A 24236-nucleotide genomic window follows, 5' to 3' on the forward strand; every position below is an offset into this window, starting at 1 on the left:
ATTAGCTCTGTCCTTTACCATTCAAATCGAGGTAAACCATTTGAGACACATTACATCTGCCAAGAGCAGAGGAGAGAATGCCAGGCCAGTGCCCTCTGTGTCCTATTACAGCTGTTACTCTACTCTCTAAGCCCCTACTAGACTTTAAAATAAGGTTGGTACAGTAGATAGTGAACTGACATCCCAAAATGGATTCTTAAAATTGGCCTTAGCCATCAGGAAGTGGAGGATTTCCAGGAGGTGAGACACCATTATATTGGATGCCCAAAAAATGTTTTCCTTAGAAGTGGATGGCAAAGGCCAGAAATCACATTACTGCCTGATAGTGGCACAGGATTGAAAGCTGTGCTGAGTTATATGCATCATTGTAGAGTAAAGGCTGAATAGTCCCCTCTCGTGCTATGACATTGGTGAAGTGGTCCGTTTAGAGAAGCAATCTGGGTTTCGTAAATCAAATAAGCAGGCTGCAGATTAGTGCATTAGCACTGAAATAGTGCAAGTTTCCTGCAATCACAGAATGCATTAGTACTGAAATAGTGCAAGTTTCCTGCAATAATAGAAAAGTCCCATATGGTCTGAAGTGGTAAAATATGGGTTGAGTAAAGGCCTAAAAAAAAAAATCCTAATTGATATACCCTATACAAGCTTGTTCTATCCAAAAAGAAAGAGTGCACACTTCCAATATGCATGAATTACTTAAATCCACACAGTATGTTTAGGTAACATTACACAGTTCAATGATTGTTTGGAAATGACCACATTAAATCTGAATGAAAAATCCAAACAAATSCAATAAAACAATTACACATGGTAATTGCATACAAATTAGACTGTTGGCTGTCTCACAAACTGTTGTATGCTATATTGAAAGATGGTCACGTTCAAATGGTTCTCCCAATTATAACCACAAATAAGATGGTTACATAATGCTTTCACACAGGACTAATACTGAAAGGCTAGGGTAATTTGATAGTCCAGCAGAAAGTATTCACAGGATTTGGCTCAAGATTGAGTTTAACTGAGCTCAGAAAYGTTTCTTCACAATACGTTGCATCCAAGTTACCTCATGACATGCTGCATACATGGGACAAAGAGTAAACACAGTGAGTTACCTTTAAAAAGGCTCTGTTTTATTGGATTACAGCAGACAACTGGTTTTTGAAAAGAGTAAGCAGGATCTTGGTATAAGTGGAGTATTTCTTGTTATACAGTGCCTTCGGAAAGTACAGACCCCTTGACATTCCACATTTTGTTAAATTACAGCCTTATTCTAAAATTYATGAGGGGGGGAAACMAATCAAACTACACACAATACCCCACAATGAGAATGCAAAAGCAGGTTAATTTTTGCTAATTAAAAAACATGAAATATCATATTTACTTAAGTATTCAGACCCTTTACTCAGTACTTTGTTGAAGCACCTTTGGCAGGGATTACAGCCTCGAATATTCTTGGGTATGACACTACAGGCTAGGCACACCTGTATTTGGGGAGTTTCTCCCATTCTTCTCTGCAGATCCTCTCAAGCTCTGCCAGGTTGGATGGGGAGTGTTGCTGCACAGCTATTTTCAGGTCTCTGCAGAGATGTTCGATCAGGTTCAAGTCCGGGCTCTGGCGGGACCACTCAAGGACATTCAGAGACATGTGCCGAAGAGACTCGTGTTGTCTTGGCTGTGTGCTTAGGGGCGTTGTCCTGTTGGAAGGTGAACCTACACTCTAGTCAGAGGTCCTGAGAATGTTTTCATCAAGGATCTCTCGATACTTTGCTCCGTTCATCTTTGCCTCGATCCCGACTAGTCTCCCAGTCCCTGCCGCTGAAAAACATCCAAAGCATTATGCTGCCAACATCATGCATCACCGTAGGGATGGGGCCAAGTTTCCGACAGACGTGACACTTGGCATTCAGGCCAAAGAGTTCAATCTTGGTTTCATCAGTCCTGAGAATCTTGATTCTCATGGTCTGAGTGTCTTTAGGTGCCTTTTGGCAAACTCCAAGCGGGGTGTCATGTGCCTTTTACTGAGGAGTGACTTCCGTCTGGCCCCTCTACCATATAGGCCTGATTGGTGGAGTGTTGCAGAGATGGGAGAACCTTCCAGAAGGACAACCATCTCCACAGAGAAACTCTGGAGCTCTGTCAGAGTGACCATCGGGTTCTTGGTCACCTCCCTGACCAAYGCCCTTCTCCCCCGATTGCTCAGTTTGGCTAGGCGGCAAGCACTAGGAAGAGTCTTGGTGGTTCCAAACTTCTTCCATGATGGAGGCCACTGTGTTCTTGGGGACCTTCAATGCTGCAGAAATGTTTTGGTACCATTCCCCAGATCTGTGCCTCGACACAATCCTGTCTTGGCGCTCTACGGGCAATTCCTTCGACCTCATGGCTTGGTTTTTGCTCTGACATGCACTGTCAACTGTGGGACCTTATATAGACCGGAATGTCTCTTTCCAAATCATGTCCAATCAATTGAATTTACCACAGGTGGACTCCAATCAAGTTGTAGAAACATCTCAAGGATGACCAAAGGAAAGGGGATGCACCAGCACCCAATTTCGAATGTCATAGCAAAGGGTCTGAGTACTTATTTACATAAGGTATTTCTATTTTTAATACATTTGCTAACATTTCTAAAAACCTGTTTTCGCTTTGTCATTATGGTGTATTGTGTGTAGATTACTGATGTTTTATATATTTAATCAATTTTAGAATAAGGCTGTAACGTAAGAAAATGTGGAAAAAGTCAAGGGGTCTGAATACTTTCTCGAAGGCACTGTATGTCTTGACCATGACACTAAAGCGGTACATAAAGAGCTTGTATTGGTTTGTTTCTAATGTCGGAATGGAACTAGCACTACTTCTTAAGTCAACATGTACATAGGTATAAAGGCTATTACAGATGTGTATGTTCATTTGCAGGACAACAAATAAATCAAATAGAGAAAGAGATTAGAATATGATGCAGGCAGCATGATTCTGGATTTGTTCAATGTGATTATTTCTTTCTGGTTTTGCCACTGACCGTTTCTTTTCTCTAACAATGATCCACAACATCACTTGGTCAAACAAGCATGCATGTTCCTTACCAGAGTGCAGGTTGGCTTAGAGTCCAGGGAGTACAATAGCACTTCAGAACAGTAAATAGTTTGATTTGATATAAGTCCACCTGACAGGAGGGAACTGCAACGGAAGTTCAGCATTGGAAAACTGACTGAAATATTGCCAACGGTTGTAGTGGTTCATGGTGTTTCATTACAAAATGTAGGACAGACCACTAAGATCAGCTGGAGCGAAAAAAAGGGGCAAGTTGCTCCCATTATAAAATGTAACAAAATTCCCCCAAAATTGTACAAATCTGTAGCAACACAGAAAAAATATATTTACAAGAAACCTTTTTTTAAAAGTGTAATAATGCAGCAAATCCAGCTTTGGCACTCAACGATCACCACCTGGTCAGTGCTTCAGGCACACATTCAGTGCACTGTGCCTTCTACCTCATCCTAAATCACACACAACATTACCACCATGTTTTTGAAAACGTTCTACAAAGTTAACTCAACCTTGAGGAAATGTTGGGCACAAACTGGGATGGAACAAGCAAGAAATTATTTGTTCAGAAAATACAATATTCAATAATTAAACTCTTTCCTTTTCAGCTCCTGTGTGCAACTGACAGTGGCAACTGTTCTCACCTGCAAGGAAGAAAAATGGTCCCGTTATTACATTTTACACAATTGGAATAACACTTTCACAAGAGCACTGATAATTCCCAAAAGGGATTAAAATMCTATTCTACTGCCAACAGTCAGGGCTCTCAGTGCCTTGGTCCCATTAGTAACTAGGACACGTTGTGAAATGCAGCTACTACGGTAAGAAAAACATGCCCTATTCTAGTGGCAGCAGGTAGCCTAGCGGTTAASAGGTTGGGCCAGTAACCAAAGGGTTGCTGGTTCAAATCCCCAAGCTGACTAGGTGATAAGTCTGTCAATGTGCCCTTGAGCAAGACACTTAACCTTAATTGCTCCTGTAWGTCGCTCTGGATYAAAGCTTCTGCTAAATGACTAAAATATAAATGTCTACAAAACTAACACACTTTCTTACCCTTTATCCAGTCACCCTTCCAGAAGCATCCTCCATCATCCTGTCTTTGTCCGAGACCAGCTCCTTAGCACCCATGCGTGCATCCATCCCCTTGGTTTCCTCCATCCAGCTCCCGAACCCCTCTCGAGAGCCTCCATTTTGGCCACAATTCTGGCTGATATCAGATGTGTTTTGTCTCAATTTGCTGGCAAACCATTCCTTGATCTCCTGGCTGCTAAGACTGGCATGCTCCGTTAGCCTCCCAATATCCTCCACCTTGGGTGCCTTTACTTCCTGGTAGCGCTGGATTATGCTGAAAGCATTCTCTGTGCTCAGTAGCGCCCCCTCGCCATTTTGCCCACTGCTGTTCAGTTTATGGAAAAACTCCATCCACTCCAAGGTCCCACTCTTCAGTGCTGACCTACTGTCCTTGAACCAGCGGACGATTTCTGTGCGAGCCAGGCCTGTCTGGGCCTCAAGCTGATTGTATTCTTCAGGGGAAGGCCACCGAGTTTGTGCAAAAACATCCTTGAGAAGAGCCAAGGATTTGCTGTCTAGAGGCACTGAGCAAGTGGTGGTGGGGGCAATGATGGCAAAGGGAGAGCTTCTTGGATGGCCACCTTGCTTGCGCACACCATTCAGCGGTCCGTGTTGTTGCTGACGTTTATCAACGTTGAGTCTCTTTGAGCCCATGGAGTTTAGAAGAGCTTGTTCAAGGTTGTCACGCAGCGCCCGCCGCTCTAAAAACCAGCTGTCAATTTCCTCCCGCGACAGTTGGGTTGCAGTCACTAGATTGTCAACGTCATTGTATGTTGGAGAGCTGTTTCTCTGGAAGTTCTCTTCTAGAATCTTCAACTGCTCAGAAGTCTTCCCTTTCATTCTCTCCAAGAGTGGAAATTGAGTCTGTACTGATTTTTGCTGTTCTGGTTTCGATGCTAGCTCGTTGTACAACTGTAGAATGCCGTTCTGTGCATGAGGCCCTTGGTCATGAACCCACTTTGCATCCCCACGAGAGACACCATTGGCTTCCCCAAGAGGGGTGAGCACTTTGTCCTCAGAGAGACGTCCTCTGACATATCCGGCCTTCATCTCTGTTATTTGCGTTTTTGTTTTCTTGCCGTCTTGGGAAAAGCTAGGGAGTTGGAATGGGCCCTTGAGGGGAGTCCACACTGACTGAATTATTGTTGGCCTCCTCACTTGAGGGGCAATGAGAGGGGGTGAGATTGGTAACTTTAAGTCTGAAGCCAATAGAGAGTGGGTGATTGGAAGTTTGTCTTTGGAAACGAATGAAGGAGGAGGCAGCATGTAACTTTTGAATTGAGGGGTGACAATAGGRCTCTTCATTTTAGGGAAGATTGGAGAAGGTGCCATTGGCAGCTGGTTTTTGGGGTTCACAAGTGGAGTGGCCAAGYGCAGTTTTCCTTTAGAAGCCATGAGAGGTGCTGCCGAGGACCTTTTCATCTCCGAGGCGATAATAGGAAGTGCTAGAGATCGCTTTAATTCTGGGGGCACTCGGGGTGGGGCCATGGGAAGTCTCTCTTTTTGTGGAACTGGAGGAGGGGCCATTAGTATCTTCTCCTTTGGGTCTTCTGCAGGGGCCGCCATGGGGCGCTTTAATTCTGGGGCGAATGAGGAAGTTGTCAGGGGTCGCTTGAGAGGTTGCACATAACTGGCTACAGTCACTGCAACAGGAGCACAGGTCATGGTTGAGCCATTAGCAATACTTGTCAGTACTAGATTAGACTGCCCAAAGCTAGTCTGAATAAGGGACTGGGTGGCTTTGGCAGGCTGAGAGATTGGGGTAGGCAGAACGGTGAAGGTCTGATGTATGGGTGGGATGGAGCCATTAAACATTTTCTTCCTGGCTTCCTCGACTTCCTCTGGTGACCAGGTGATGCCTTGCTTTAGCCGTTGGGTAGTGAACCACACCTTTATTTGCTCCTCTGGGTGTTTGGACGCAGCAGTTAGCCAGGACAGCTCAGCATGGGTTGGGTAAGGGAATTTGTTAAAAGATGTCATTAGGGTTGTGTTATTGTCCAGTGAAGGATTATATTTGGTGGAGTTCAGAGGAACAGCAATTGTTGGTACAGAACACAAATTGGGTGGTCTTTGAAGCAATGGCATTACATACGAGAGCCCTTGAATGATTGTTGGTTCAGGGATGATCATTGTGCCGTTTATGTTCACAGCTGTGATTTGATCTTTTGGGATAAAGTTTTCCAACCTCTTCTCCAAATCATTCCCTTGGTAGAGGGATTTTAGAGGGTATGTTGTATGTTGTAGAGGGTATGTAGAGGGTATGTTGTCCATGTTTGGCTTTCCGATATTCACCGTAATTGGTTTGCTCGGTGGAAAAGTGACAAAGCCGTTACCACCTTGTCCGTCTACAGTATTGCAGAGAACTGAATTGGTCTTGCCTTCGATTGTCTGCTCCAAGATAGTCTGGTTATTTACTTTTACCCTCTTGAACTTGAAGTTGGTCTCTCCAGGGTGTTGGGTCTCATTGTGGTCTGTAAGAGAGTCAAACTTTTTGGTGCTGAAGTTGCACACGGCACACAGGTAGAGGGGGTTGAGTATGACATTGGGGTGACTGGAGTCTACGTGCTCTTTGAAGTCGTTGAGGTTCTGAGTGGAGAAAGGACAGTATTTGCACTCATAACCTCCATGCTGCCTCAGCTGGGGCATAGGATCAGCTTCCGCCACAACTTTTGCTTCAATCGCACTTCCTAGATCTTCTATAGTGCCTTGTAATGTATGGTCTTGATTTTCCACAGACTCTGAAGACCCATTTTTAGTCACATTGGCAGTGGACACTTCCATTTCGTCAGAGTCATCCTGCTCTATTATGTCACTAACCCGGATCATGCAGGGGGTGAAGGATTTCCTGCGACTGGACATTGCTGGTGACTGATGTGGGATGTTATTTCGGTCAGGGGGAGGGTAAGTCTCCAGTGTTTGAAGAAGACCCTGCTCCTCTACTGTCCTTGGTCTGCAGTGGTGTCTCCTGCCGACTGTGGACGTCAGCTCCCGTGTGCAGCTTCATGAGAGTTCATCACAGATGGCATTCACCTGGAATAYAAGGGGAAAATAGGAAATGTTAAAGGGGCAGTTGGAAAAAAGCTGTGGGATGGGGCTGGAGAAATGTAACCACTCTCAAACTCATAGAGCTATGGATTCAAGAATTGACCATTCATTTAAACATGTTTTGAGGCTATAGTGTTTGTTTACAAACAATGGAGTAAAACAAGCTTATATTTTGGGTTCTCATGGAGTGTGGCAGTTAAACTAAGTTCATGAGGCATTRCTAAGTTATGTACCCATTGATTCTTGAAGAATATATCATTAAAGTCCAAAAATGTATGGAGCAACTACAGATTGGCTCTTTAACTGACATCACCTTTTATTTTCACTCTTGTAAAACTATAGCTGTACCACCCAATCTGGAAAAACAGTAGGTCTATAAATTCAACATATAATTCACTATCTACAGAGAGTGGGCCTAAAATGCAGTACTTATTCAGTACAAAGTTTAACTTCAAAGAAAATCCTTATATCGTTTGAAGCAAGACTGACATTCACACAAATTCAAAAGTGGAGAAGTTTGAGTGCCGAAAGAGTCTCATTCAGGCATTCTGAAGCGTAACATGTACGCCAATGTGAGCACAAAGCAGAAGATAAACTAGGCCATGGCCTGAGTGTGAGTGAGACCGTCGTGATCGGGGGAGGAAGAGAGAGAAAATCTAAGACACATGATAACCTATTTATCTAATAATGACAGTATTACAAATCTTAGTGTATTAGCCATTTTAAGTCATTAAACAAAACTATCACTTTTAGCTTTGTCGTTTTAATAATTAAACTTCTACGCTACATGCAATGGTCCTACCCAAGCTAGCCTGACACTTACAAAATTATTACAATAATTAGGCCTACAGTACAACTACATTTTATTACCAACAAGCTGAACTAATTGCCTCTAGTTTTTTTGTTCAGGTTAATAGACAAAAGTATAATTATGATGTCGTGTCAGTATGCTTTTATCAATTGCACACCTAAGGTCAGTCTGACAAAAGATTAAAATACTCTGAACTTAGATCCCTAGAACTTTCAACACCAGTCTGAAAGTAGCATGACTATTCTCTGTAGGAAAACCACCAWATAAACTCTGCAAAAGAAATGTCCCTTTTCCAGGACCCTGTCTTTCAAAGATAATTCGTAAAAATCCAAATAACTTCACAGATCTTCATTGAAAAGGGTTTAAACACTGTTTCCCATGCTTGTTCAATGAACCATAAACAATTAATGAACATGCACCTGTGGAACAGTCGTTAAGACACTAACAGCTTACAGACGGTAGGCAATTAAGGTCACAGTTATGAAAAAACTTAGGACACTAAAGAGGACTTTCTACTGACTCTGAAAAACACCAAAAGAAAGATGCCCAGGGTCCCTGCTCATCTGTGATAATGTGCCTTAGGCATGCTGCAAGGAGGCATGAGGACTGCAGAGGTGGCCAGGGCAATAAATTGCAATGTCCGTACTGTGAGACGCCTAAGACAGCGCTACAGGGAGACAGGATGGACAGCTGATCGTCCTCGCAGTGGCAGACCACGTGTAACACCTGCACAGGATCAGTACATCCAAACATCACACCTGCAGGATGGCAACAACAACTGCCAGAGTTACACCAGGAACGCACAATCCCTCCATCAGTGCTCAGACTGTCCGCAATAGACAGAGGCTGGARTGAGGGCTTGTAGGCCTGTTGTAAGGCAGGTCCTCACCAGACATCACCGGCACAAACCCACCGTCGCTGYACCAGACTGAACTGGCAAAAAGTACTCGTCACTGACGAGTCGCGATTTTGTCTCACCAYGGGTGATGGTCGGATTCGCGTTTATCGRCGAAGGAATGAGCGTTACACCGAGGCCTGTACTCTGGAGCGGGATCGATTTGGAGGTGGAGGGTCCGTCATGGTCTGCGGCGGTGTGTCACAGCATCATCCGACTGAGCTTGTTGTCATTGCATGCAATCTCAATGCTGTGCGTTACAGGGAAGACATCCTCCTCCCTCATGTGGTACCCTTCCTGCAGGCTCATCCTGACATGACCCTKCAGCATGACAATGCCACCAGCCATACTGCTCGTTCTGTGCGTGATTTCCTGCAAGACAGGAATGTCATGGCCAGCGAAGAGCTTGGATTGAGCACGTCTGGGACCTGTTGGATAGGAGGGTGAGGGCCAGGGCCATTTCCCCCAGAAATATCCGGGAACTTGCAGGTGCCTTTGTGGAAATAGTTGGGTAACATCTCACAGCAAGAACTGGCAAATCTGGTGCAGTCCATGAGGAAGAGATGCACTGCAGTACTTAATGCAGCCAGATACTGTTACTTTTGATTTTGACCCCCCCTTTGTTCAGGGACACATTATTCAAAATCTGTTAGTCACAAGTCTGTGGAATTTGTTCAGTTTATGTCTCAGTTGTTGAATCTTGTGTAAATATTTGTATGAACATAACATGTTAAGTTGCTGAAAATAAACGCAGTTGACAGTAAAGAGGATGTTTCTTTTTTTGCTGAGTTTGTATTCAGTAGCACCATGAGACGCATGACAAAAAGCATTGATCAATCATTCATTATCCACACAGGGCCTGAAACAGTAATTAGGCTACATAGTGTTAATGTGCCTAAAGGTGCACGACACACCAAGACAGGGCCATATGACTGCCTTCCTGAAGTTTGCATACAGTATTTACTATTCATGTGATGCAGAAAAAAAACACACCATGTTTTTAAAACGGAACGGACAGATCTAGGCCAATATTCAGTAATCAAAAGGAATATTGTTAATTGTAAAAAGCTCGGCAACAGTGTCCTCAGCTCCAAGTCTGTCAATATGCTGGGCAGCAGGGATTATGCTGTCTTGCACCTTAAGAATGCAACATGCCAGGCATCTCGTCACCTCTACCTAAACAACAATCTATGACATGGCCACAAATTTATTTTCTTTTAAATTTGGAAGATTGTGTTCGAACACACACTTGCCTCACAAATACTATCCAGCCTCATCAAGGGCACGCTCAATTCTACCCAAACTTGAATTGTCATGCCCATATTGCCCAGAACTGAATGATGAACTAAAACATGAATAAATAATTGTATCAGTCCTCCCTCATAAATGAAATTGATTCAGTGGCTCCTTATTAAAAATGGGAGGGAAAAAAATCAAAAATAATTAGACTGCCTTCATTGCCATGGTGTCACTATGGCAACAGCCAAGGCAGCGAGGTGCCTTTCTGCTACCTCACCACTGCATATTAACGATTTCTTCTCACAGGTGCTAATTGGACGAGAAGGACTGCGGTCGAGCGGAGCTGGGGCCAGACAAAGTGAACAGCGTGTGGCGAAGGGTCCTCCGCGAACCCTGTCGGGACGATCCATTCCGGCTGATCCGTGACGCTCGCCTGGGTAGGCCTTCGCCACGGAGGCGGCAGTGCTGGGCTGATCAAACATGCATGAGCCTGTCTGTCTCGTGTCCTCTGGCAACTCTCAAAGCGCCAGTCAGCCACGGGGGACATAAGCCGGCCTCCAGACTGCCTGGGATATGACTTAAACCTCATCTGTGCATACTGGCCGATTAACTCACTTCATAAATGGTGGCAACACTGACCGCCTAAAATCAGGGCAAGACAACGCCACCTAAAATCTGGGCAAGACAATTCCCTCTAGGCTGACAGTGACATATGCCAGGGATGTATACAGTGGAAAAGACTAGTGCTGGAGATTTCTAAAATAGTGCGTTGAACTCTTCCGGTGCCAGTTCAGAGAACAAACACAATGCATCATCGTGGATGATCAATGTCCTGTACAGCCAGAGCAGACTGTGTAAAACCCCAGAGGCAGCCTCTACTAAGTCACATACACGCAGCCCTGCCCCGCGGTCAGCTCTCTCAATCACAACAGAGAAAATGACAGACAGAAAGTAAGAGGGGAGAGAGAAAAACAAGWAAAAAGACCGACCGAGTCAATCTGAGCATGTCATGTAGGGCTCAAACAAATTTGACAAGTGGATAATGGCATTTGTAAATCGACTGTAGGCTAATTAGTAACACAAAAGGAACTTCCTAGTTACTATAAAACTATGCTTATCAACACCAGTAAGGATAAGGATTCATATAGGATTTAGGCTGCACTTCCTAAAGACAAGGCATAATTTGTCCTCAAATGAATGCAGGTTCATTCAGAGACAACGTTCTTAGTTAGCTGTTGTCCTCAAAGCTCAGAGAGCATCATGCAATCCAAACAAGCAGTTCAAGAAAGGATCATGTTTTATTTTCTCGTGTAGAGTCARTTCCATATCAAAAGGTGGTGACTGACTGACATGCAATATCAAAGTCCTCAAATAGTGCACTGCACTGAGGAAACGTTGCATGTGTTTGATTTCTAAAGCATGTTAAGTACAAGCTCATCGGCTAAATCTTGCTCTATTTGGTTAAACGTTTTAAGAACTGCTTCGCCAGTGAGAGGAGACTAAACCCAAATAACAGAGCAGCTCATCTCAATGAGACAGAAGAATTTGAATGAGCACAGAATTAATTTAAATCTCATCAGGCCGCCCTTTTAATACCTTATCAGTTCTGCATGGCGACAGAGGTAATTGCATTAGTCCCCCTTTGGTGTTTCGTAAGTCATTGTAGCCTAATTGAAGTGGTTAGACAGTTACCTTCTAAGGGAAGAGCTCATGGGGAAGTTATGCACTGTGCTGTTGTCTCTGGCAACATAGGTCGGGTTTAATATCTTCACACAGTGTAGAACTGTACATTATATACACAGACTCCCACAAACCCAAAGCGCTACGAGTCAAATACAACAAAAAACTAATTATACAAAACAAATGCAGTCATACAAATGTACACCACACAAATATAGTGTAGGCTATTCCATACTATCATGTAAGGATGTAATAAAAAAAACTATTTCCCCATAGCWATATAAATGTTAGGGAAAAGTCAGTGGCAGCATTAGTGTGTAAGGGCTATTCCAAACAACTCTTACGACGTTCAATCATTACGCTCAGATTAATGCCCCTGAAACTTTGATGGCAGATTTGGGTCCAGGCTACTGGGGTTTAATTCTCCTCAGACGGCCATGGGACTGGCATGTTGCTATGGAAACTGCCAAACCGGAGATAAGAGTGATTCAATCTCCTCCAAGACCTTTTGATGGCAATTGTTTCGCTCTGTTTGGATTTAGAGATGTGAGGGTCTTCTTTTTCATACTTTTGAAGGACATTCATATAGATTTTGGTTCGGAGTATAATGGTCAAATTTTGGGCCAACGATAATCTGGTGACTAATATTCCTATTCCTTGTCCTTCGTCGTGATTATTCACATTTATTCTCCTGCGAATATGTCTCAAACTAATGTCTGACTGTCTCTTAGTTCATGAAAATATCTCTAAACTTGGTCTTTGAAAAAAACTAAACTAAACRACGGAGACAAACACAAGATCAGACAAAGGATTAGAAGTATGTTTTTAGGCAGGATCCCGTCCCGCCCACCTGTGAATAAAAGGGACGAGACCACATGACATCCACAGGGACTGCTGTTCTCCGAGAACAGAGGACTCCATCTTGTCTGCAAACTCCACACATTAAAGACATTTATTTCAAAAACGCCAGCCAAGCAGGGAAATAGTTTGGCTGCACATCCTGTGCTGCTTGTTTAAGCTCCGATCTGGAAAACGTTTTTTTTTTCTTCCCCCATGCTTTCCTCCTTACACCCCTGCAGACAAAGAAACCATTGATCCTTACATTGTGGTAAAGCAGGGTTTGTGGTCACTCTAAACAATGGCAAAAACGCAGGAAATGGTTTTCTGCTGACCACTGAACTGCGGATGAAAGGCTAAAACGTCCAGCGACTCAAAATAAAACGTTGGAGCTCGCTTYTGAAAAGTTATGAAACAATACATTAGCCCATTAAAGTGTGTTAACTGTGGTGGAGAAACCATTCATTTGTATAAGTGTAAACAGCCTGAGAAAAGAGCTACGTAAAGGACAGGAGCACGTGTGTGAGAGAGCTGGAAGGGGTATGTGCTGAATAACTGTGTGGTGGCCAGCTGCTTCTCTACATGTGGGGATGTCCAGCAGGAACTGGATCCAGTGGAGCGGCAGACTCCCATGGCTTCTTTCCCAGAGAGTTTAGAGGCAAAGCAACGTTGACGGATCCGAGGGGGTGTCTGGGGGGGGGGGGGGGGGGGGGGAGGGGGGTCTGATGGAGACAAGGGGGAAGGAGTGGGCTGAGTTTTCGGCTGTTGTTCGACAGCAAATACGTATCTTTTGCCAGACACATGGTCTAAGGAACAAAACGGTATCAGAACTCGTAGTAGTTCAAATGGGGACAACAGAATCTTCAGGCAGGCCTAAATGTTTATCTTTTTAGACAAATTAAAAGAGACTGTAGTCTGAGACTGTAGAGAGACTGTAGTCCATCCAACAACGTATGCATGTAACATACATGTGAGATCAAGTCACAAACACTGTCAATGCACAAGTGAGACAGCAGACGTAAGTGAATAATGAGAGCAGTTAAAAATATAGCTAAACAATGGCAAACAAAGTATGGAGGAGAGCGGAATTAAGCCTCCCATGTACCCAGGACAAGCACACAGGTGAGACTCAAGGAGAAGCACAACATAGATCACTTGATGCCACAGAACCAATTGGGGAAAGCATCTGGCATTAACAKGGTGTGCTTGTCATCTTGTTAAAGTGATAAGGGAAAATTCTTCACTGCAGGTATGTTTATATACACTGTGTACAAAACATTAGGAACACCTGCTCTTTCCATAACAGACTGACCAGGTGAAAGCTATGATCCCGTATTGATGTCACTTTAAAATAAATCAGTGTAGATGAAGGGGAGGAGATATGTTAAAGGGTTTTTAAGCCTTGATACAACTGAGACATGGATTGTGTGTGTGTGCCATTCAGAGGGTGAATGGGCAAGAGAAAAGATTTGTGCCTTTGAATGGGTTATAGGTGGAAGGAGGTGCCAGGCGCACAGGTTTGTGTCAAGAACTACAACACAGCAGGGTTTTTCAAGCTGAACAATTTCCCGTGTATCAAGAATGATCCACCACCCAAAGGACATCTAGACAACTTGACACAACTGTGGGAAGCATTGGAGTCAACATGGACCAGCATCCCTGTGGAACGCTTGACAGAGTCCATGCCCTGACGAATTGAGGCTGTTCGGAGGGCAAAAGGGGGGAGGGTGCAACTCAACATTAAAAGTGGTACACAAGTATGAATAAATATATATTTATTTAACAGTTCCCTACGTGGCTTTTAAAGTGAGTATTCTTCATGTTTGTATGCATAGCCGTCTATTATGGCGCTTTGAGTGGGAAGACATAAAAATGCCCACCCCCTTGATGAATTATTAAATGTGGCCTTGATCAAGGGTACACACAGTAACTCCAGTTGCAGTAGGCAGCAGTGGCTGCTTGTCAGTGATTCGAGAGTCAACTTACCTGGTGACTCAGGACTTGGATTGACTGAAAGGGAAAACGTGCTGGCATGTCAGCTGTTGAAAGACCGGAGATATGGTTCCTAAGTCTAACTATGCACCAAAAATCATTGTTTTCCTGCCAAATATGAATTATTCTATTAGCCCTGGCTGGGTAGGAGACATTACTTGGGTGAACCACTTTAACGGCGGAGGTCGAGGAGAACTAATGTTGCGAAGTGTGAGACGGATCAAAGACTGTCACTGCGGCGTGATGACCCATGGTGACGCGTCGTTGCACAAATAAACATAACCCAGATGGGTCTCGCGCCAACATTCAAATAAATACTGTAAAGTGTCATTTATTACAGTGGCCCATTAATTACAGTGGAATTTCAAGTGAGCGCCAAATACAATATTCACTTATCTGTACCAAAAACCATTACTTCTAGTAGATGGAAAAACAGACTAGATGCTATATATTATGCTTGTTCCCCTGAAAAAGTCTGATGCATCTACAATGAAGTGTGTGGTGATTACTATATACAGTATTATATTGGTAACACTGAAGTTCCCTTTGCTGCATGTTGAACAATCTGACTAACCATCACAGGGATTTTTCTGCCATCAAAATCCTTGGGTGGGCTGCCTAGGCCTTTTTTCGGACCACCAAACTGTATTTTTATTTATTTTTATAATTCAGGATGGAAAAGCGCCTTCAGTCTAAATGACTAAAACCAGATATAAAGTATGTAAAAAAGATAATGGACCTTCATATTTTGTAATAATACCATCTTTGAGAACCAACAAAATCACCCAAAAAAGCTAGACACCCAGGTAGAATGGAAAATTCCAAAAACAATGAATTTGGCAGTTTTGATTTGTTATTAAGTTTGAACGAAATAACACAGCATTAGCCAAGGCAAAATGCATAGAATTTAAGGAAATTAGCTTAAACTGCAAACATTTTTCTCAGCTCCATGGATAAACTTTTAGAATTTCAGGAAATTGCCTTAAATTCAGAAATGTCTATACCGCCAAGATGGGGGCCTCTAAAATGTTCTCAAATTCAGCTGGGCTGACCACGCCCACCACCTTAGCCCCTTTTGATCCAGAAATCCAGTGGAATCCAGTCGAACGAGAGGGGGTTATTGGGTCTGCAGGTCGGTTGGGACACTTCTGCACCACATATCCCCCAGTGTGTTTGTGGTGTGCAAAGAGAATGTCTCTTGAAGCAGACAAGTAAAACAGCTCAAATCTAAAACAGAAATACCATACATTTGGAGACTTGTTTATCGAGCTATTAGGCCTAGTTTTAATTGCAGTAACAGCCTGTTACTTTCTCATTGACAAAAAAAGGAAAACAGTACATAGTTAGTTAGCTAGGCAAATAGATGTTTTGAAGTGTTAAAAAAGTAAATGCAGAGAAATGTTTACCATGGCAAAACATGGTGTTAAAATGCAGATTGATAGTTTGTATTTGAATAAATAGCCTGCCCTACTCGATGCATGACTGAGAAGATTAAAATCAGCCAACTAACGTTAACTATGCTAGCTAGGAATAGTAGCTAGTATGCAGCTTTGTGCTGTYCATTCTGTTGAGTTTGCTGAATGGAAAATTTGACTTCTGAATTGTTGCATATATTATGTTCAATATGTTTTAGATGAGCAGCTGTTCGCTTTGTTTGTAGTTATAGCTATCTATTGTGATATTTACGGTATGTTGAGTGGGCTTAAAGCTGCGTAGCGTGAACGTGGCTTTGCCCATACCACATCCAAGGATGTTCTAAGGATAATATAAATAGAAAACTTGCAAATCTGATGTCAACGAAAGGCAGCGCCGTCTAAAGGGCCTATTTGAACAAGCATAGCAATTACAACAGTAGAGTAGTACCGGTTTCCCCCCTGAGCATCCCGCCCCCACCCGAGTGTTGCCCCGTTGTGAAAGGGCACTCACTGCACTTCCGCAGTAGGGTGGGGCTTCCCTTGGGGGGGGGTTGCCTATCTTGCTCCAGTTCCGCCTCCACTCTCTCCAGCTCCTTTTTGGTCTCCGGTCCAGCGGCACTCTGGGTAGTCTCTTCTGGAATCTGAGACGAGACAAGAATGTCAGTGGCAGGGGGGGGCGGTAGCTCGGAGGCAGAGCCCTGCAAAGGCCCTGAAAACTGCACCGCTTTGTGTTTGCCGAAAAATTGAAGGTTGTTACCTTGGAAACGTGCCGAAAGAAAGAGCCGGACAGCTTTGGAAGGTTATTTGAATGACAAACACCACCTGGGATGTATCGTTTCATTGCGCTTGACTTATCAGAATTAATCACATTACAACTTGTCAATGAACGCCGTTAGGAATTAAGCTCATCGCCGATACAGTTAGGTTACTTTAAAAAGTGTGTGCAAGACTGGGGTAAAACCAGGACCAGTTTATAACAATCAGCCCAAAGCGATGAAGATGGAATCTGTGTAAAATGGAGCTAGGCAGCAAGCCACATCTTTGCTGCTTATTCGAAGATGTAACAAACTAACCCGAAATTACAATACACAGTGCATGTTATAGAAAATATACCAAAAATGTGTTACAGGATATCTATGGCAAACAAAAACATAACGTCTTAACACGAACACGCTTAGCCTATGCCGCTAAAATTGCTCATCCATATATTTATATATTCCATTCCTTTACTTAGATTTGTGTGTATTAGGTATTTGTAGATATTACTGCACTGTCGGAACTAGAAGCACAAGCATTTCACTACACTCGCAATAACATCTGCTAAACACGTGTATGTGAACAATAAAATTTGATTTGACATTTACAAAATGGAGTCATCCACCTAGGGCTGGGATGATACCAGTATTGCAATATATATATATATATATATATATTTTTTTTTCTCTCTCTTTTTAAACACGAAACAGACCAAATTCTTTGGTCCTTTAAAAACCTGTGAATGTACAATATTGTGCGCTATAGCTTGGAAAATAAATGTGTAACTCTGGATGACAACATAATGATTGTTTCCAACATTACTTTTCCTAAAGAAGTTAAATCCGCTTCTTCTTTTGTTTCCTTGCCATGATACTAACGAGTCTCGCAATACTGGTATCATCCCAGCCTATGATCCACCCCACATGCAGCACTTATGACAAGAGGGGCTGAGGACCATACAGTACAACCAGAGAGCCACTGAGATGCTCCCCCTCAGGATGAGGTCATTGCTACAGACAGAGCACAACAACGCAGCTTTCAAGGGAGCTTAAGCCCACAGAAGTGACATCATCCGTCCACCTGAAACGACTGCTTAGTCACCAACAGCATAGCATCCACATGTGAACCGCAGCAAGTGGTTGCCACATAGAACTACCTCCTACTCACCACTCAATGTATTGATAAATGAGTAGGCCTATTCAAGGTAATGTAGCTGCAATGAAATTCATTTTCTTTTGGAGAATCAAAATTGACCGTTATTGAATGAAAACCACTGCACTCTCTCCCCAAGGCTAGGCCTGTGATAACTACCAATAAATATGATGGTCCTGACAGCCCCTCCTGTTTGCCAGAATCGACAACCCTGAAGTGAAGGTTCAGCCAAGGAGTACTTTACGCCTACGCCATGTGTTTACTTTTGAGGACACTGTTGGAGGCAGAGTTGAAGAGCAGAACAGTGTAAGGCTGTGTCCAATCTTATGTCATTTCTGACCCTCAAATGAAGTCTTAAAGCAATAGAGCTGCTTTTGGAGGCAAATTTAGTTGATTATGGTTCTCTTCTCTTACACTGAATCATAATGTGAAATACAAAATGCTTTAGATAACKAACTGCTGTTGAGAGATATGATCTACATTTAAGTGTTCGGAATTTCACTAACAATGTTAGTCACTGAAATAAAAATATTTAGCATATCTTAATTGGTGCTGCCAATTAATTGACTATGGTATTCAAAGCAGGTGAGCAGACATCATTTCTGTGTAAACAGAGGTAACTATGCAATGAATGATGTTGGGAATGCTGCAATAGATGGCTCTACACTACAGCCTCCATGGCTACAGTAGTTAGGTCCCACATTCAGCTCTCTGGGAAGAAACAGACCCACTTGATTCAGTGAGACAACTGAATGCAAATGCATTTACTGGAGCATTAAATATATTAGTCTAATGCAGAAGATTCTGCAAGCCTTAGTCATACAAAGTATTTACAGGATAGGTCTACTACACCTTGCTTGTTAGTCTGCAGGGKTGCATATTGCAAAATGGAGTAGGCTATGCGTGTTAACATCCAATTAGGCAAGCCTGGCATAGTGGAGGAGAGCAAGAACCAAGCTGGAGAATTTGAGCACTGGGTTTGTGATTTCCAGCATTGCACATGCTCAGTTGGGGGGGGGGCTCATCAGAGCACATTGTATTTGCACCACATGACTTGCACAAGTGCATGCTTGCCAAGCAGCTCTTTGGAGCTCACATTAACCAATACTTATGCAAGCAGGAAATTCAAATAAGATGCAGATTAATGAATTCCTTGAGCTTGAACCAAAAACCGAGCAGTACCAGATTTTGCAGAAAAATGTTCGRTAAGGGCTAGTCTGAAGACAAAATGGAAATACCTGTTTTTCTGATAAGAATATTAGACAATACTTAAATCATTCAAAACCAACAAGTAACTGATCAACATAATATAACTTTTAAAACTATTAACACCATCTATCATTGGGCTTACATAATTAAGGCTACAAAAAACAACTACAACAACAATAGTATAGACTTACTACTAGTCACTTATCTCACCATATCTGGCCCAGGCTATAGGAGGTTTGAGTCTATTTTTAGTGAGTGCAAACAGAAGTCATACAAGGGACAGGGCTACCGGTAATTCAAAGCAGGCCTTACAGAGATACAACATAAAAGTAGCCTGAGCCTGACATTGTAGTGCAGGGTTCCCCAATTTGGCCCGCAGGTGGTTTTACTTAGCCCTCCAAATTTTCTGATTTCATTGTTGGACATAAAAATAAATGTAAAAACACCAGAAAATTGATTTCAAATGTGTAAAATATGTTCAAGTATTTCCACGCATATTAGAGACGTGATCATAAACAAATGTAAGCAAGGTTTGAAATGATTATGTTTCAGTCAAATATTTCTGTTTGTGCTTCCTGCGGTCAATTTACAGTCTACAAATTACTTGTAATTATGCTCCGGCCCACCGACCATCCACTCYTGAAAAAYATGAATGAATAAACATGCAGCAATTAATGATTTTACTGAGTTACAGTTCATATAAAAGGAAATCAGTCAACTGAAATAAATTCATTAGGACCTAATCTATGGATTTCACATGACTAGGCAGGGGCGCAGCCATGGGTAGGCCTAGGAGGGCATAAGCAACCCACTGGGGAGCCAGGCCCAGCCAATCAGAATGAGTTTTTCCCCACAAAAGGGCTTTGTTACAGACAGAAATACTCAGTTTCATCAGCTGTCCGGGTGACTGGTCTCAGACGACCCCACAGGTAAAGAAGCAGGATGTGGAGGTCCTGGGTTGGCGTGGTGACATGTGGTCTGCGGTTGTGAGGCTGGTTGGACGTACTGACACATTTTCAAAAACAACATTGGTTTATGGTAGAGAAATTAACATTAAATTCTCTGGCAACAGCTTTGGTGGACATTCCTGCAGTCAGCATGCCAATTGCACACTCCCTCAATTTTAGACATCGGTGGCATTGTATGACAAAACTGCACATTTTAGAGTGGCCTTTATTGTCCCCAGCACAAGGTGCACATGTGTAATGATCATGCTGTTAATCAGATTCTTGATATACCACCGTCGGGTGTATGGATTATCTTGGCAAAGGAGAAATGTTCACTAACAGATGTAAACACATTTGTGCACAGAATCTTAGAGAAATATACTTTTTGTGTGCATGGAACATTTCTGGGATCTTTTATTTCAGCTCATGAAACATGGGACTAACACTTTACATGTTGTGTTTATATTTTTGTTCAGTATAGTTAATCCATGTCATAGTGCTTTGTTCACTTGCAAATAAGAAACCATGTAAACCATTTCCAGCTAAACTTTCCCATACAGTATACCTTATAAGTAAAGTGCAATGAGCTGTGGGCATTGAACTCCARGGTCCAACCGCCCTCACAACCATTGTGAACAGAGTGCCCCATGGTGGTGGTGGGGTTATTGTATAGGCAGGCATAAGRTACGGACAACGAACAAAATGGCATTTTATCGATGGTAATTTGAATGCACAGAGATGGTGATGAGATCCTGTGGCCCATTCATCTGCCGTCATCACCTCATGTTTCAGCATGATAATGCACAGGCCTATGTCGCAAGGATCTGTACACAATTTCTGGAAGCTGAAAATGTCCCTGTTCTTCCATGGCCTGCATACTCAGACATATCACCCATTGAGCATGTTTGTGATGCTCTGGATAGACGTGTACAACATCGTGTTCCAGTTCCCGCCTATATCCAGCAACTTTGCACAGCCATTGAAGATGAGTGGGACAATATTCCACAGGCCACAATCAACAGCCTGATCAACTCTATGCGAAGGAAACGCGTTGCGCTGCATGTGGAAAATTGTGGTCACACCAGATACTGTCGGGTTCTGAGCCACGCCCCTACTTTTTTTGTTGAGGTATCTGTGACCAACAGATACATATCTCTAGTCCCAGTCATGTGAAATCCATAGATTAGGGCCCAATGAATGCATTTCAATTGACTGATTTCCTTATATGAACTGTAACTCAGTAAAATCTTTGAAATTCTTCCATGTTGCATTTATAATTTTTATTCAGTAAAATGTATCAAATTAACTAAATCCACTGAGCAGCACTTTCTCATAGGAAGGCAAACAGGCAGGTGATTGAGCACTGGTTGAGCCCCATCTGTGCACGTGCCTGCTCCAGTGGTGTTTTTGCATATTGTAGGTTTTAAACATGAGCTGGGAAAAAATAAAATTACAAGAGGAGGACCATGTCTTGCCAGTCACTGGTATAGCATCGGTTGCGAAAAGCTGTACTGTACTACCAATGTTGTGTCAGCACTACTGCCTGTGTCTAAAGGCGGGTGTAGACTACACCATTTTGGCCACGATTTAGTTCCCCAGACAAGTTTTTGAGATCGGAGATAAAATCCCCATGTCGTTGCCTACTTGGGGCGCGCGTCTGTCACCGACGCTCGCTTAATGTGAGTGGGTCAAACTCATCATGTGAGAGGGCTACCAAACTCATCTTTGAGAAGTTCCAAACATCAATATATTTTCAAACATGTTTGATTTTATCAGCACAAAATATGCAATGCTCTTGTAGAGTGAGATGTGCAATGACACATTTTGAGAATGGTGATCAGCAACAGCCAATGAGAGCTTGCCAGAGGAAGTCAGTGAGATGTTTCGCATCACCCAGAATGTGTAGACTAGACTCTCGAGTAGGAGCGATGACTACTACTAGTATGCGTTTGCACTTGCCTTTAACCAAAGCGTCAAATTGTTACAGCTCTGAAGATCACAAGCAATGTTATTCAATTCAAAATGTTGGCTAGATATTTGAACTCTGTATGGCAAGCATAAATGTCTGACAAAGTTCATGAGGCTGCTTTGAGCCACAGCTCGTAGCTACGTTAAATCTTATCACATCATTGTTTTCCCGGGAAAGCATGGTATCGAGAATCCTCATGACCAAGTGAAGAATATTGTAGTGTGTGACCATCTCCYTYCCACATCGTTTAGTGTGTGCACCACTACGTTGGCAACACACACAAAAACGACTGGAAAGACGGTCGTTTAATGTGAGAGGCTCAACAATAGGATTTAGAAAGTTGTGTAGTGTTCCCCCGGTTTAAGCTGGACGCAGTGACATAGGCTGGTGTGGATAAAATGCCAGGGCCGAATTCTTGTCCCAGTCCGCCACTGCTGGTGGAATTTACCACACTGTTGTCACCGGGCAGCATAGCCCGCGCTGCCAGTGTGCCACCACCAATCCATACCGCGGAAGGCGTCACCACATTTAACCCATCTGCCTGCCTGGCTGGCTAACTGCTGTAGCCAGGCTGCTAGCAAGCTAGTGTCAACCAGCTACGCGACAAATAAAACCAGAGCTATATAACAGCAGCAAGTAACATTTACAATAACTAATTAGCTATAAGTAACGTTAGCTAGTTACCTAATCCAAATTGCGCCTCTTGTTACACAATACATGTAACTAACGAATGCACTGTGACAATAAAGGAAGACAAAATATTCACATAGTTAGGTACTGTACGTTTCGCTGGTGACAATAGGAAGGCTGTCTAATATGTAGGATGATTCACATTACTGTCCTATAGCTAGTTACTATAGTATAAACCCAGAACTTGTCAACAAGCTGGACAAACGGAGGCCGAATCTTAAAATAATGATGGGACTATTTAACGAGTTAGCTAACTATGTAAAACAGACATTCTATAGCTAACCAGTTCAGAAGTAGTGTTGAAGCACGAATCTTTGTTTGGCACGTTTTCAAACTTCAGAAGTGAGCTGGGTCGCTAGCTAGCTAACGTTAGGTGWCAAGGCAAGCTAAATGTCTAGCACCAATACATTAAGGTGCCCACTTCAAATGGGCACAAAAAGTTAAAACGTCAAACTAAAAACATTTACTTAATTCTAATTGGTTAAATATTTACCTAAACGAAAAGTTAATGTATGTAGTTAAAGGGTAAACTAGACTTTAAGGTTTTATTGGCATGATTTGATGGCAAGGTGATTCTAATTCAAGTGTGACAGCGCGCGAGTAGTGATGAAAGGGATGTCGCTAGCATAACCACACGAGCTGGGCAAACCAGGCGGCTAGTCTCGCTTGCTACCAAACCGTTTATAACTTCATTTTAGTAATTTATTTGCCCAATATTCTTCACCATTCTTGAAAAACTGTTTAATATAGTATGCTTACCTGCCTAGAGCCTTTTGATGCTGGGACGATAAGCTAGCAGTAAAATTCCCAATTGTAAGTAGTCGGTGGTAACGCGCATATTCCGCTGGTAATTCTAAAGATTCTGGCATAACCTAAAGACAACAGTAAAAAAAAAAAAAAAAAAGTCGTCGTTCATGATCTACGACAAAAACCACATGATGTTTTACGTCAGCATATATTTGCATACGACGCCAAAAATATGTTTCAGTCAAGTGCCATGAAAATGTATTTAAAAGTTAGATATGGCAATATACATTTGGCAATTGACAATTGGACAAAATGTCTGAATTCCTCTGGTGAGTGGATTATATTCGAATGCATGTTCAAACATTGACCATACTACATATCAAATAACTTCGTGTGTATATACCATAACCTACATAAGAAATAAAGTGTCAAATCTACGCTGAAATACACAATATGAATTCAAGTCATTTTCACATTTTCTCCATTGATTGGTTATATCCAATGAATCTTCATGAATCATGTTTTACTCAGTGAATTCTATGGGTATAGACTTGTGCCAAAACTGTTAATTCATAATGTAGACTACCATGCATTGAAATAAGATATAGCAAAATAAATATAAGGCAGACTAAACTATTTAGGCATAATATGAATATTATAAACCTAGCATTAACAATATTATGGGACATCAATTTTATTACAGATATGTTATGTTAAATATATAAACCTAATATGGAAA

General features: G+C 42.5%; 1 protein-coding gene across 3 annotated transcripts; it reads right to left on the reverse strand.

The window, feature by feature from the left end:
• Window positions 1–1108: 1108 nt before the first annotated feature.
• On the reverse strand, window positions 1109–23640 carry LOC111956109 (zinc fingers and homeoboxes protein 2). Of its 3 annotated transcripts, none has more exons than XM_023976549.2 (4): window positions 23510–23640; window positions 16539–16668; window positions 4096–7143; window positions 1109–3686 (listed from the first exon to the last, which is right to left on the reverse strand). In XM_023976549.2, exon 3 carries the CDS (start codon window positions 6970–6972, stop codon window positions 4099–4101), a length of 2874 nt encoding a protein of 957 aa, XP_023832317.1. In that variant the 5' UTR covers window positions 6973–7143; window positions 16539–16668; window positions 23510–23640; the 3' UTR covers window positions 1109–3686; window positions 4096–4098. The 3 variants fall into 3 exon arrangements, with proteins under 3 accessions (XP_023832317.1, XP_023832318.1, XP_023832319.1); XM_023976550.2 differs by having other exon boundaries at window positions 16476–16668; XM_023976551.2 differs by lacking the exon at window positions 16539–16668.
• Between the last annotated feature and the right edge of the window lie 596 nt (window positions 23641–24236).

This window comes from Salvelinus sp. IW2-2015, linkage group LG31 (genome assembly GCF_002910315.2).
Source record: "Salvelinus sp. IW2-2015 linkage group LG31, ASM291031v2, whole genome shotgun sequence".
NCBI lineage: Eukaryota > Metazoa > Chordata > Actinopteri > Salmoniformes > Salmonidae > Salvelinus > Salvelinus sp. IW2-2015.